General features: G+C 43.7%; 1 protein-coding gene and 1 non-coding gene across 2 annotated transcripts; both read right to left on the bottom strand.

The window, feature by feature from the left end:
- Nucleotides 1-10149: 10149 nt before the first annotated feature.
- Nucleotides 10150-10223, bottom strand: TRNAV-CAC. Its single transcript has one exon. It is a non-coding gene; the product is annotated as a tRNA-Val (tRNA).
- A 140-nt stretch (nt 10224-10363) lies between these two features.
- Nucleotides 10364-10884, bottom strand: LOC124677048. Its single transcript, XM_047213046.1, has one exon. The coding sequence runs from the start codon at nt 10747-10749 to the stop codon at nt 10540-10542; it is 210 nt and encodes a 69-aa protein (XP_047069002.1). The 5' UTR covers nt 10750-10884; the 3' UTR covers nt 10364-10539.
- Nucleotides 10885-12641: the final 1757 nt, after the last annotated feature.

Here is a 12641-nt window from a genome sequence, read left to right as displayed (position 1 = left end):
AGAGTTATCGTCCGAACCCCTTCCAGTATTAAGTTGCAAAGCAACGGACAATTGCATTAAGTATGGTGCGTAATGTAATCAACAACTACATCCTCGGACATAGCGCCAATGTTTTATCCCTAGTGGCAACAGACACAACACAACCTTAGAACTTTCTCGTCACCGTCCCGGTGTCAATGCGAGCATGAACCCACTATCGAGCATAAATACTCCCTCTTGGAGTTAAGAGCAAAAACTTGGCCGAGCCTCTACTAATAACGGAGAGCATGCAAGATCATAAACAACACATATGTAATAACTTGATAATTAACATAACATGGTATTCTCTATCCATCGGATCCCGACAAACACAACATAGAGTATTACGGATAGATGATCTTGATCATGTTAGGCAGCTCACAAGATCCAACAATGAAGCACAATGAGGAGAAGACAACCATCTAGCTACCGCTATGGACCCATAGTCCAGGGGTGAACTACTCACTCATCACTCCGGAGGCGACCATGGCGGTGTAGAGTCCTCCGGGAGATGAATCCCCTCTCCGCCAGGGTGCCGGAGGAGATCTCCAGAATCCCCCGAGATGGGATTGGCGGCGGCGGCGTCTCTGGAAGGTTTTCCGTATCGTGGTTTTTCGCCTCATGGGTTTCGCGACGGAGGCTTTAAGTAGGCGGAAGGGCAGAGTCGGAGGGCTGACGAGGGACCCACACCATAGGGCGGCGCGGGCCCCCTCCGGCCGCGCGGCCCTATGGTGGCGGCGCCTCGTCGCCCCACTTCGTATCCCTTTCGGTCTTCCGGAAGGCTCGTGGCAAAATAGGACCCCTGGGTCTTGATTTCGTCCAATTCCGAGAATATTTCGTTACTAGGATTTCTGAAACCAAAAACAGCAGAAAACAAAGAATCGGCTCTTCGGCATCTTGTTAATAGGTTAGTTCCGGAAAATGCACGAATATGACATAAAGTGTGCATAAAACATGTAGGTATCATCAATAATATGGCATGGATCATAAGAAATTATCGATACGTCGGAGACGTATCAAGCATCCCCAAGCTTAGTTCTGCTCGTCCCGAGCAGGTAAAACGATGACAAAGATAATTTCTGAAGTGACATGCCATCATAACCTTGATCATACTATTTGTAAATATATGTAATGAATGCAGCGATCAAAACAATGGTAATGACATGAGTAAACAAGTGAATCATAAAGCAAAGACTTTTCATGAATAGTACTTCAAGACAAGCATCAATAAGTCTTGCATAAGAGTTAACTCATAAAGCAATAAATCAAAGTAAAGGTATTGAAGCAACACAAAGGAAGATTAAGTTTCAGCGGTTGCTTTCAACTTGTAACATGTATATCTCATGGATAATTGTCAACATAGAGTAATATAACAAGTACAATATGCAAGTATGTAAGAATCAATGCACAGTTCACACAAGTGTTTGCTTCTTGAGGTGGAGAGAGTTAGGTGAACTGACTCAACATAAAAGTAAAAAAGAATGGTCCTTCAAAGAGGAAAGCATCGATTGCTATATTTGTGCTAGAGCTTTTATTTAAAAACATGAAACAATTTTGTCAACGGTAGTAATAAAGCATATGAGTTATGAAAGTTATATCTTACAAGTTGCAAGCCTCATGCATAGTATACTAATAGTGCCCGCACCTTGTCCTAATTAGCTTGGACTACCGGATCTTTGCAATGCACATGTTTTAACCAAGTGTCACAATGGGGTACCTCCATGTCGCCCGTACAAAGGTCTAAGGAGAAAGCTCGCATTTTGGATTTCTCGCTTTTGATTATTCTCAACTTAGACATCCATACCGGGACAACATGGACAACGAGATAATGGACTCCTCTTTAATGCATAAGCATGTGGCAACAATTATTATTCTCATATGAGATTGAGGATATATGTCCAAAACTGAAACTTCCACCATGAATCATGGCTTTAGTTAGCGGCCCAATGTTCTTCTCTAACAATATGCATGCTCCAACCATTAAGGTGGTAGATCTCTCTTACTTCGTACAAGACGGACATGCATAGCAACTCACATGATATTCAACAAAGAATAGTTGATGGCGTCCCCGTAAGCATGGTTATCGCACAACAAGCAACTTAATAAGAGATAAAGTGCATAAGTACATATTCAATACCACAATAGTTTTTAAGCTATTTGTCCCATGAGCTATATATTGCAAAGGTGAATGATGGAATTTTAAAGGTAGCACTCAAGCAATTTACTTTGGAATGGCGGATAAATACCATGTAGTAGGTAGGTATGGTGGACACAAATGGCATAGTGGTTGGCTCAAGGATTTTGGATGCATGAGAAGTATTCCCTCTCGATACAAGGTTTAGGCTAGCAAGGTTATTTGAAACAAACACAAGGATGAACGGTGCAGCAGAAACTCATATAAAAGAAATATTGTAAACATTATAAGACTCTACACCGTCTTCCTTGTTGTTCAAAACTCAATACTAGATATTATCTAGACTCTAGAGAAACCAAATATGCAAACCAAATTAGCAAGCTCTAAGTGTTTCTTCATTAATGGGTGCAAAGTATATGATGCAAGAGTTTAAACATGAGCACAACAATTGCCAAGTATCAAATTATCCAAGACATTTTAGAGTTACTACATGTAGTATTTTCCAATTCCAACCATATAACAATTTAACGAAGAAGAAACTTCGCCATGAATACTATGAGTAGAGCCTAAGGACATACTTGTCCATATGCTACAGCGGAGCGTGTCTCTCTCCCATAAAGTGAATGCTAGGATCCATTTTATTCAAACAAAACAAAAAACAAAAACAAACCGACGCTCCAAGCAAAGTGCATAAGATGTGACGGAATAAAAATATATTTTCAGGGGAGGAACCTGATAATGTTGTCGATGAAGAAGGGGATGCCTTGGGCATCCCCAAGCTTAGACGCTTGAGTCTTCTTAGAATATGCAGGGGTGAACCACCGGGGCATCCCCAAGCTTAGAGCTTTCACTCTCCTTGATCATATTGCATCATACTCCTCTCTTGATCCTTGAAAACTTCCTCCACACCAAACTCGAAACAACTCATTAGAGGGTTAGTGCACAATAAAAATTAACATGTTCAGAGGTGACACAATCATTCTTAACACTTCGGACATTGCATAAAGCTACTGGACATTAATGGATCAAAGAAATTCATCCAACATAGCAAAAGAGGCAATGCAAAATAAAAGGCAGAATCTGTCAAAACAGAACGATCCGTAAAGATGGATTTTATTAGGCCACCAGACTTGCTCAAATGAAAATGCTCAAATTGAATGAAAGTGCGTACATATCTGAGTATCATGCACGTAAATTGGCTTAATTTTCCGAGCTACCTACAGGGAGGTAGACCCGGATTCGTGACAAAGAAAGAAATCTGAACTGCGCAAGTAATCCAAATCTAGTACTTACTTTACTATCAAAGACTTTACTTGGCACAACAAAACATAAAACTAAGATAAGGAGAGGTTGCTACGGTAGTAAACAACTTCCAAGACTCAAATATAAAACAAAAATACTGTAGTAAAAACATGGGTTGTCTCCCATAAGCGCTTTTCTTTAACGCCTTTCAGCTAGGCGCAGAAAGTGTAACTCAAGTGTTATCAAAGGGTGGAGCATTGACATTACCTTGGGCTTTACCCTTACCTTTCTTGTCCTTACTCTTTGGCTTAGGGAATATATGGCTACCCCCGGGTGTAGAGGTGAATTTTAGGGTGCCTTCTCTCACGTCTATGACTGCTCCCAATAGTTTCGACGAGGATCTTCCGAGTGTGATGTGTCCTGTTCCTGCGCATTCAATGACAAGGTAATCAATGGATATTGTTACCCCAAGAATGGTTGTATGCACAACCGCAGCTATCCCTTTAGGAATTATAACAGAGTTATCAATAAGAGTTATTCCTTCTCCCCCTTCAGTGAATTCCCAAAGTTTCAAAGATTTATGAATACCCTTAGGCATTAGGCAAAATTCAGTCATAATATCACAATTAGCACGAAGAGTTTGGTCACCTATGACAATTTTAATAGTAGGGTTCCACAATGAAGGTTCGAGTTCACTAAAACTTGATCAAGACGGTTACGAATGTATCCATAATTTTCATTTAAGCGAGATGCACTTGTCTCAAGAGTGTTTAATCTATTATGAATGCTAATAAGGGCTGAATCAAAGTTATTAGATGAATCATGTGATGCAACCAACTTCTTTATGGCATTAAAAGCTTGATCCCCATTACAATGAAGGAAATCTCTACTAAGGAGCAAACTTAGAGTCATTTGAGGTTCAGTTTTACGATAAGAAGTAAAAATCCTGGACCAAGCATCTTTAAAACTTTCCTCATCCCCTTGTTTAAAAGTAAAAACTAATTCCTCACGTGAAGTAGTAACAGGTACAGAGCTAGACATGATAACAAAAGTAAACTAAATGCAAGTAACTAATTTTTTTGTGTTTTTGATATAGAGTGCAAGACAGTAAATAAGGTAAAACTAGCAACTAATTTTTTTGTGTTTTGATATAAGTGCAGCAAACAAAGTAGTAAATAAAATAAAGCAAGACAAAAACAAAGTAAAGAGATTGAGAAGTGGAGACTCCCCTTGCAGCGTGTCTTGATCTCCCCGGCAACGGCGCCAGAAAAAGAGCTGTTGACGTGGGAGTTGAAAATCTTTGTGGTGTAACTTTTCTTCGTTCCCCGGCAACGGCGCCAGAAAAAGAGCTTGATGGCGTGTAACTCACACGTTCGTTGGGAACCCCAAGAGGAAGGTATGATGCGCACAGCAGCAAGTTTTCCCTCAGAAAGAAACCAAGGTTTATCGAACCAGGAGGAGCCAAGAAGCACGTTGAAGGTTGATGGCGGCGGGATGTAGTGCGGCGCAACACCAGAGATTCCGGCGCCAACGTGGAACCTGCACAACACAACCAAAGTACTTTGCCCCAACGAAACAGTGAGGTTTTTCAATCTCACCGGCTTGCTGTAACAAAGGATTAACCGTATTGTGTCGAAGATGATTGTTTGCAGAGAAAACAGTAGAAACAAGTATTGCAGCAGATTTGTATTTCAGTATAAAAGAATGGACCGGGGTCCACAGCTCACTAGAGGTGTCTCTCCCATAAGATAAAAGCACGTTGGGTGAACAAATTACAGTCGGGCAATTGACAAATAGAGAGGGCATAACAATGCACATACATATCATGATAAGTACAGTGAGATTTAATTGGGCATTACGACATACATAGACCGCCATCCAACTGCATCTATGCCTAAAAAGTCCACCTTCGGGTTATCGTCCGAACCCCTTCCAGTATTAAGTTGCAAAGCAACAGACAATTGCATTAAGTATGGTGCGTAATGTAATCAACAACTACATCCTCGGACATAGCGCCAATGTTTTATCCCTAGTGGCAACAACACAACACAACCTTAGAACTTTTCGTCACTCGTCCCAGGTGTCAATGCAGGCATGAACCCACTATCGAGCATAAATACTCCCTCTTGGAGTTAAGAGCAAAAACTTGGCCAGAGCCTCTACTAATAACGGAGAGCATGCAAGATCATAAACAACACATATGTAATAACTTGATAATTAACATAACATGGTATTCTCTATCCATCGGATCCCGACAAACACAACATAGAGTATTACGGATAGATGATCTTGATCATGTTAGGCAGCTCACAAGATCCAACAATGAAGCACAATGAGGAGAAGACAACCATCTAGCTACTCGCTATGGACCCATAGTCCAGGGGTGAACTACTCACTCATCACTCCGGAGGCGACCATGGCGGTGTAGAGTCCTCCGGGAGATGAATCCCCTCTCCGGCAGGGTGCCGGAGGAGATCTTCAGAATCCCCCGAGATGGGATTGGCGGCGGCGTCTCTGGAAGGTTTTCCGTATCGTGGTTTTTCGCCTTTCGTAATAGGGTTTTCGCGACGGAGGCTTTAAATAGGCGGAAGGGCGTAGTCGGAGGGCCGACGAGGGCCCACACCATAGGGCGGCGCGGGCCCCCTCCGGCCGCGCGGCCCTATGGTGGCGGCGCCTCGTCGCCCCACTTCGTATCCCTTTCGGTCTTCCGGAAGGCTCGTGGCAAAATAGGACCCCGGGTCTTGATTTCGTCCAATTCCGAGAATATTTCGTTACTAGGATTTCCGAAACCAAAAACAGCGAGAAAACAAGAATCGGCTCTTCGGCATCTTGTTAATAGGTTAGTTCCAGAAAATGCACGAATATGACATAAAGTGTGCATAAAACATGTAGGTATCATCAATAATATGGCATGGATCATAAGAAATTATCGATACGTCGGAGACGTATCACAGTTCTCACTCAAGATGGCCACCCTCTCGCTTTTGTCAGCAAAGCCTTGGGCCCTAGAACCAGAGGCCTATCCACTTATGAGAAAGAGCATCTGGCCATCCTTATGGTCGTGGATCATTGGCGCCCTTATTTGCAGTCAGGTGAATTTTGCATAATTACTGATCAGCGCAACCTTTCCCATCTCCAGGATCAACACCTACACACTACTTGGCAGGACAAAGCACTAACTAAGATGCTGGGACTCCACTATTATATAGTGTACAGAAAAGGATCAGAAAACACCACTGCGGATGCTTTGTCTCGCAAAAACAAGCACCCTTCCTCTCTGGCAGCAATATCTAAAGTTCAACCAGCATGGATAGAGGATGTTATAAGGGGTTATCAAAACGACCAGAAGACACTGGAGTTATTGGCAAAACTGGCTGTAACACCTGCGGGTGTGGATGGATATATTCTCAAGGATGGGATCATTCGTCAGAAAGGACGCATTTGGTTAGGATTCAACTCCAAAGCTGCAGTCACAAGTTACATTGGCGTTACACGCAAGTGCTGCAGGTGGTCACTCTGGTTTCCTAGTGACATATCGCCGAGTGAAGCAACTCTTCATTTCGCCGTTGATGAAGCAATTTGTCAAACGAACGGTTCAGGAGTGTCTGACCTGCCAACGCGCCAAACCCGAGCGCGTCAGGTACCCAGGACTTCTTCAACCATTGCCCGTACCAAACCATGCCTGGGAGATTGTATCCCTTCCTAAATCTGGCAGATCTGATGGTGTATTAGTTGTAGTCGACAAGTTCTCCAGGTTTGCTCACTTTATACCCATCACCCATCCGTATACGGCCACCAGTGTTGCTCGTCTGTTTCTAGACAATATATACAAGCTCCATAGCATGCCAGTATCCATCATCAGTGACCGTGACCGGATTTTCACGAGTACTTTCTGGACTGAACTCTGTAGATTAACTGATACTCGGATGCGTAGGAGTTCATCTTACCATCCACAAACGGATGGCCAAACAGAACGAGTTCATCAGTCACTGGAAGCTTACCTGAGATGCTTTGCCCAAGCTTGTCCTAGCCGTTGGGCATAATGGTTGTCCTTGGCTGAGTACTGGTATAATACTAGTTGGCATGCAGCTCTTAACAAGACACCTTTTGAGGTGCTTTACAATTATCATCCTCGTCACTTTGGGATAGTACCTGCTGATGCTTGTCACATCACAGAGCTGCAAGACTGGTTGAATGAGAGATCGGCCGTTACTGAATTGTTGAAACAACAACTGCTACGAGTTCAAAAAAAGATGAAGCAGTCAGCTGACAAGAAAAGAGTTCACCGGGAATTTGAGCCAGGGGATATGGTATTCCTTAAACTTCAACCATATATTCAAAACTTTGTGGTGGTGCGCCCTAATCAGAAGTTAGCCTACAAGTATTTTGGTCCATACCGGGTGCTGGCAAGAGTGGGCAAACTGGCCTATCGATTGGAATTACCTGACACTAGCAAAATCCATCCTGTTATACATGTGTCGCAACTCAAAAAACTCCTCGGACCAAACATACAAGTACAAGCTGAATTACCACCTGATGATTTTGGGTTGCAGGTACCATCCAGGGTTCTTCAGCACCGTCTCCGCCGTAAGGGCGCCACGACGGTCTCCCAGGTACTCATCCAATGGAGTAATTCACTGGAATCGCTGGCAACTTGGGAGGACACTGCAGCCCTACGTCAATAATTCCCGTCAGCACGTGCTTGGGGACAAGCAGGCTCTCACGAAGGGGGGATGTTAGCGACCCAGCTGTGGGTTGGCCTAACGGTCCAGGCCTAACACGAAGGAGCACGAGGATCCGCCAAGTACCGGCCCGTCTACGCGACTGAAGCCGGCCACTGCATCTCCAAGAGTGGGAGTTGGTATAAGTAGAGGATCTGTAGTTCTTGTATGGTGGCTTGGCTGAACACGGCTTCGGCCAGGGCTGGAACCCAACTTGTATCCGAATTCGAATTCGTACTAGAACCTGTGATATCTAAGAGAGAATTATCCCAGGATTTCGCCCATAGATAGTAGCTAACAATTAAGCAGCAGCTCGACAGCACGCACGTGTGCATGGCAAGCTAGCTGATGCGCTCATGCCAAGCTCGCTCCCCACGTGTACATAGCAAGCTTTGATGCACTCATGCCAAGCTCGCTCCTGCCCGCGTTCTAGCTTGCTGCCGACCGCTTTGCTTTGCTATTTCTTGCGTGGAGCGCCACCTCACCGACCGATCCAGCCGCATATCGCTACTCGCAGTGGCGGACCTAAAAAACTGCAGAAGCTTGGGCGCGCCGCAAGGCAGCAAACATTTCTCGAACAAATGTTGCATTATAAATAAAGTAAATATTGTTTTCACGGTGGTTTTCTAATGCATGAATAAAGATACAGTATACTACTAGTTCACTACATGTTTAAGGCTGCTGCCAGCCATCAGTACTTACAATTTTGTAATTAAAATCAGATCATTTTAGCCTTTTACAGTGAGTTTTAGTTTTTAAAAATACCACATTAGTACGAGTTTGTACAGCATGCCAGCTTTGCATGACCTGGACGAGTCCCCGCATCTGCATAGGCTGCATGATGGAAACTTGGAAAGGATCCATCGCATCACTGCCTCTATTTTGTTCTATAAATAAATTTTGGCCACATAATGCACTAGGGGTAACAACGTCTTTTCACGTTCGTAGTTGGCACCGTTAGAGCTCAAAATGAACTAGAGTGTCATATAAGGAAAGAAATCAAGTTAAAATGTCAAATAGGGAAGAAAAACTTTTCCCGGGCTAAATAGGGAACCAAATTTTTAGCCAGTGTCAAATAAGGAATTCTCTCAGTATGCTCATTTGTGGGCTACACAAAAACTAGATGTGTGGATCTACAATAAGAAACAATACATCTATTCTGGTTCTGCATGTCAATATGCACCTGGTTTTTGTCTAAACAATCAAATAATTCTCTTATCCTCAACTAATGCAAATATCAATCTTTTTGCTTGTTTCACAATAAAATTAGATGCACATATTTGTCTGATATAGTGGTACAATGAAAAAAAAAATCATCTTGATCCCTCAAGTCCATGCTCATTGTGAGATCACCTGGTTCTACCACGAGCCGTCCACATTTAACTCGGTTAAATCTTCTACAGTTTGAATCGGAAGGAGGTGATGTTTCAGCCACTTCACATCATTGCATCAATTTTGTTTAAACCCGCAGAAAGTTGATGGAAGCTCTCACTTATTATGTTTTCTCATTGCACATAACTCAAACTAAAATCGGAGAAGCAATTATTGAATCTTCAAGCCTTCGATGTTCATTTCTTTGTGAGGCTCCTTTTCGTTTCAGAAACTAAACTCGTGTAAGGCTTCTTTTCTATGAAATGGAGCCAGGAACAGCTCCCTTTTCACCAAAAGAATCATTTCTTTGTGCAATAAATAAAGTCATTGTTGCGATGTGTACTTTGCTTAACTACTAAGACAAGTCCCTTAAATAACTTTTCAAAATGGTTGATGTAGGCTCTACCGTTCTTAAGCTTCTTATAAGCTATTCATTTAGTGGTGCATCTACTATGATACACATTATGAACTTGTATCTTCTTAATAATTTTATTTATTATCAAGCCCCTCACCCTTCCTCAGGAGTATTTGTCTACTTTGCAGCGTCCCCAAAGTAAAACTAAAAAAAAAATGTTTGGAAAATGAAACAAATTGAAACGGACATTTTGCAACATGTACATGCACAATTATCAGTAAAATGTAAAGAAAAAGAAAAACTGAATTTGTCTGAGCCCAGGTTCGAACTGGGGACCTTTAGTGTGTGAGACTAACGTGATAACCAACTACACCACCCAGACGACTTGTTAACTTTTGTATTGGGAAAGTAAATGTATCTGTTGATAAAGCGCAATCAAATCTTCAACCTCAATCAATCCATGAACTCGCGGAACACACGGCAGAAGAAAAATAAGTAGAGGACGAATCGAGCTCAGGAGTCGAGGGCAAGACAACATATGCAGCATCGCGGATCTTTACCGCCCGCCGATTACTCAAAGTTTATAACCAAAATACACCGCGAAATCACAGTACAAGACCATACATACATAGCTCAACTCAACAACCAGCCAGATCTTGAGCTAAATAAATAAGTGTGGACGATCCCGAATCAGTGGGCTAGCCGACGTAGACGTGGACGCCGATGGCGATGAGGAAGATGGTGACGAGCGCGAAGTAGACGACGGCGTGGACGAGGATGGAGAGGCCGCTGGTGTGCAGGCTGCCGAACTCCGCCACCCGGCCGCGGCCCGGCAGCGTGCAGAGCAGCCCCGGCGTGAGCAGCACGAAGAGCACCGTCGCCACGATCACCGGGCCCCAGTCCGCCATTCCCCCTCCTCCAGTTCGATCTCCTCTCTGTCTAAATCCCCCGAATTTTGAGCAGCTTTGTGGATCGGATTTGCTGGTGGGTGGGGTGTGCACTGGACTGGAGTGAGCAGAGGGGGAAGTCGAGCGTTAATTAGTACGCGGCTCCAGCGGGTTCGCCATGCGGTGGGCTCCAGATCTTTCTTTTTTTTCGGTATGGTGTGCTCCAGATCGGCTCCCAATGGTTGGTGGGCAGGTGCTTCATAGGCCTCTGACAGGTGGTACAAATGTTTGCGAAATGATAGGGGCCCACACATCATTGGCGTTGGCGAGGCAGGGGCCCGATCTGGTGTTCATCGGAAAGGGGAAAGGATCCGTTCCGTTTCGTTCAGCAATACTTTGGCTGTGGCGCTGTGCGTTGCGTGGCGTGGGCGCGGATGGAAAGAACCAGACAGAGCGTGTCAAAGAGGCCTCAAAAGAATGAGCGGTTGGAGTGCAGACACACGATACCAACGGCGCTGTATCAGCGTTCATTGTCGCCTCCTCCAAAGGCAGTCTTCCTGCTCTCTCTTTTTCTTCCTCGCCCTCAACCTTATATGCAAGCCTTCCCGTGATGTGTTAGATGAATGTGACCTCTATAATCTTGGTTTAGTGCTGACCCATTCACATGGAGAAGAGGCAATATCCGGGAACGCCTTGATCGTGTGGTTGTGAATTCCACTTGGAGAGTGATGCATCAAGAAGCAATGGTTTTGCATGCTGAGTTTGCACGTTCTGACCACCGTCCCATCTTACTTGACACTGATTACAACCCTGCTTCGAATCATCACCAGTCTGCGTCAAAAAAAATTGAGGCCAAATGGTTTCAAGAAAAGAATTTTGAGGATGTAGTTCGGAAGGCTTGGGAGGAGGCCCAGGTTTCAGCGGCAGGGGAAGGGGTTTTGGTGAAGCTAGAACAAATGCACAAAGAACTCCATGATTGGGATAATCGCTTCCTTAAGCGCCCAAAGAAAAGATTACGACAAGCTCAGCGCAAACTAGAAAATGCTCTAAATGGACCCATAACAGATGAAAATGCTGAGACGGCTAAGGAGATGGCTGAGTTAGTTGAGTTACTGTTAGAACAAGAAGAAATCCATTGGCTTCAGCGATCTAGGGCTAACTAGCTCGCTCAAGGAGACAGGAATACGGCTCTCTTTCATCAATATGCTTCTGCTATAAGAAAGAAAAACTTTATCAAAAAACTGAAGACGTATACTAATCAATGGGTGAAAGGCACCCCTATGCTTAACCCCCTTATCTTAGATTACTTCTCAAACTTATTTTCGTCGGAGGTGAATATGACGGATCCGGCTGTTCTCCAAAAGGTCATGCCAAAGGTTACGGCTCAAATGAATGAGAGGCTAATGACTCTGCTTTCAGTTGACGATGTGAAAAGGGCTTTTTTCAGCATTGGTGACTACAAAGCTCCTGGACCTGATGGGCTACATGCCATTTTTTACAAAAAAAAATTGGGACTTGTGTGGGACAAAAATTACAACAGAAGTTCTGGAAGCTTTGAACAATAGAAATATCCCCGAAGGGTGGAACGATACTACAATTGTTCTAATCCCAAAAGTTGAAAACCTAGAATCGGTTACTCAATTCAGACCCATTAGTTTATGCACTGTAATCTACAAAATCATCTCTAAGTTGCTTGCTGCTCGTCTGAAGGAGGTCCTCCCTGATATTATCTCTCTAGTGCAAAGTGCATTTGTCTCTGGACGTCTTATTACGTACAATGTACTGGTGGCTTATGAGTGTATTCACTCAATTAAAAATAAAAGAGGAGGCAACAATGGCCTTTGTGCTGTTAAATTGGATATCCATAAGGCATATGATCGAGTTGAGTGAGTGTTTCTGGAGAATATGATGAG

Source organism: Lolium rigidum, chromosome 7 (genome assembly GCF_022539505.1).
Source record: "Lolium rigidum isolate FL_2022 chromosome 7, APGP_CSIRO_Lrig_0.1, whole genome shotgun sequence".
Classification (NCBI taxonomy): Eukaryota; Viridiplantae; Streptophyta; class Magnoliopsida; order Poales; family Poaceae; genus Lolium; species Lolium rigidum.
The sequence above is the reverse complement of the archived record's forward strand: the minus strand, read 5'-3'. Positions and strand labels throughout refer to the sequence as shown.

Coding starts and splice junctions, on each gene's coding strand:
- LOC124677048 (XM_047213046.1), bottom strand. CDS start 10,749: ATGGCGGACTGGGGCCCGGTGATCGTGGCGACGGTGCTCTTCGTGCTG.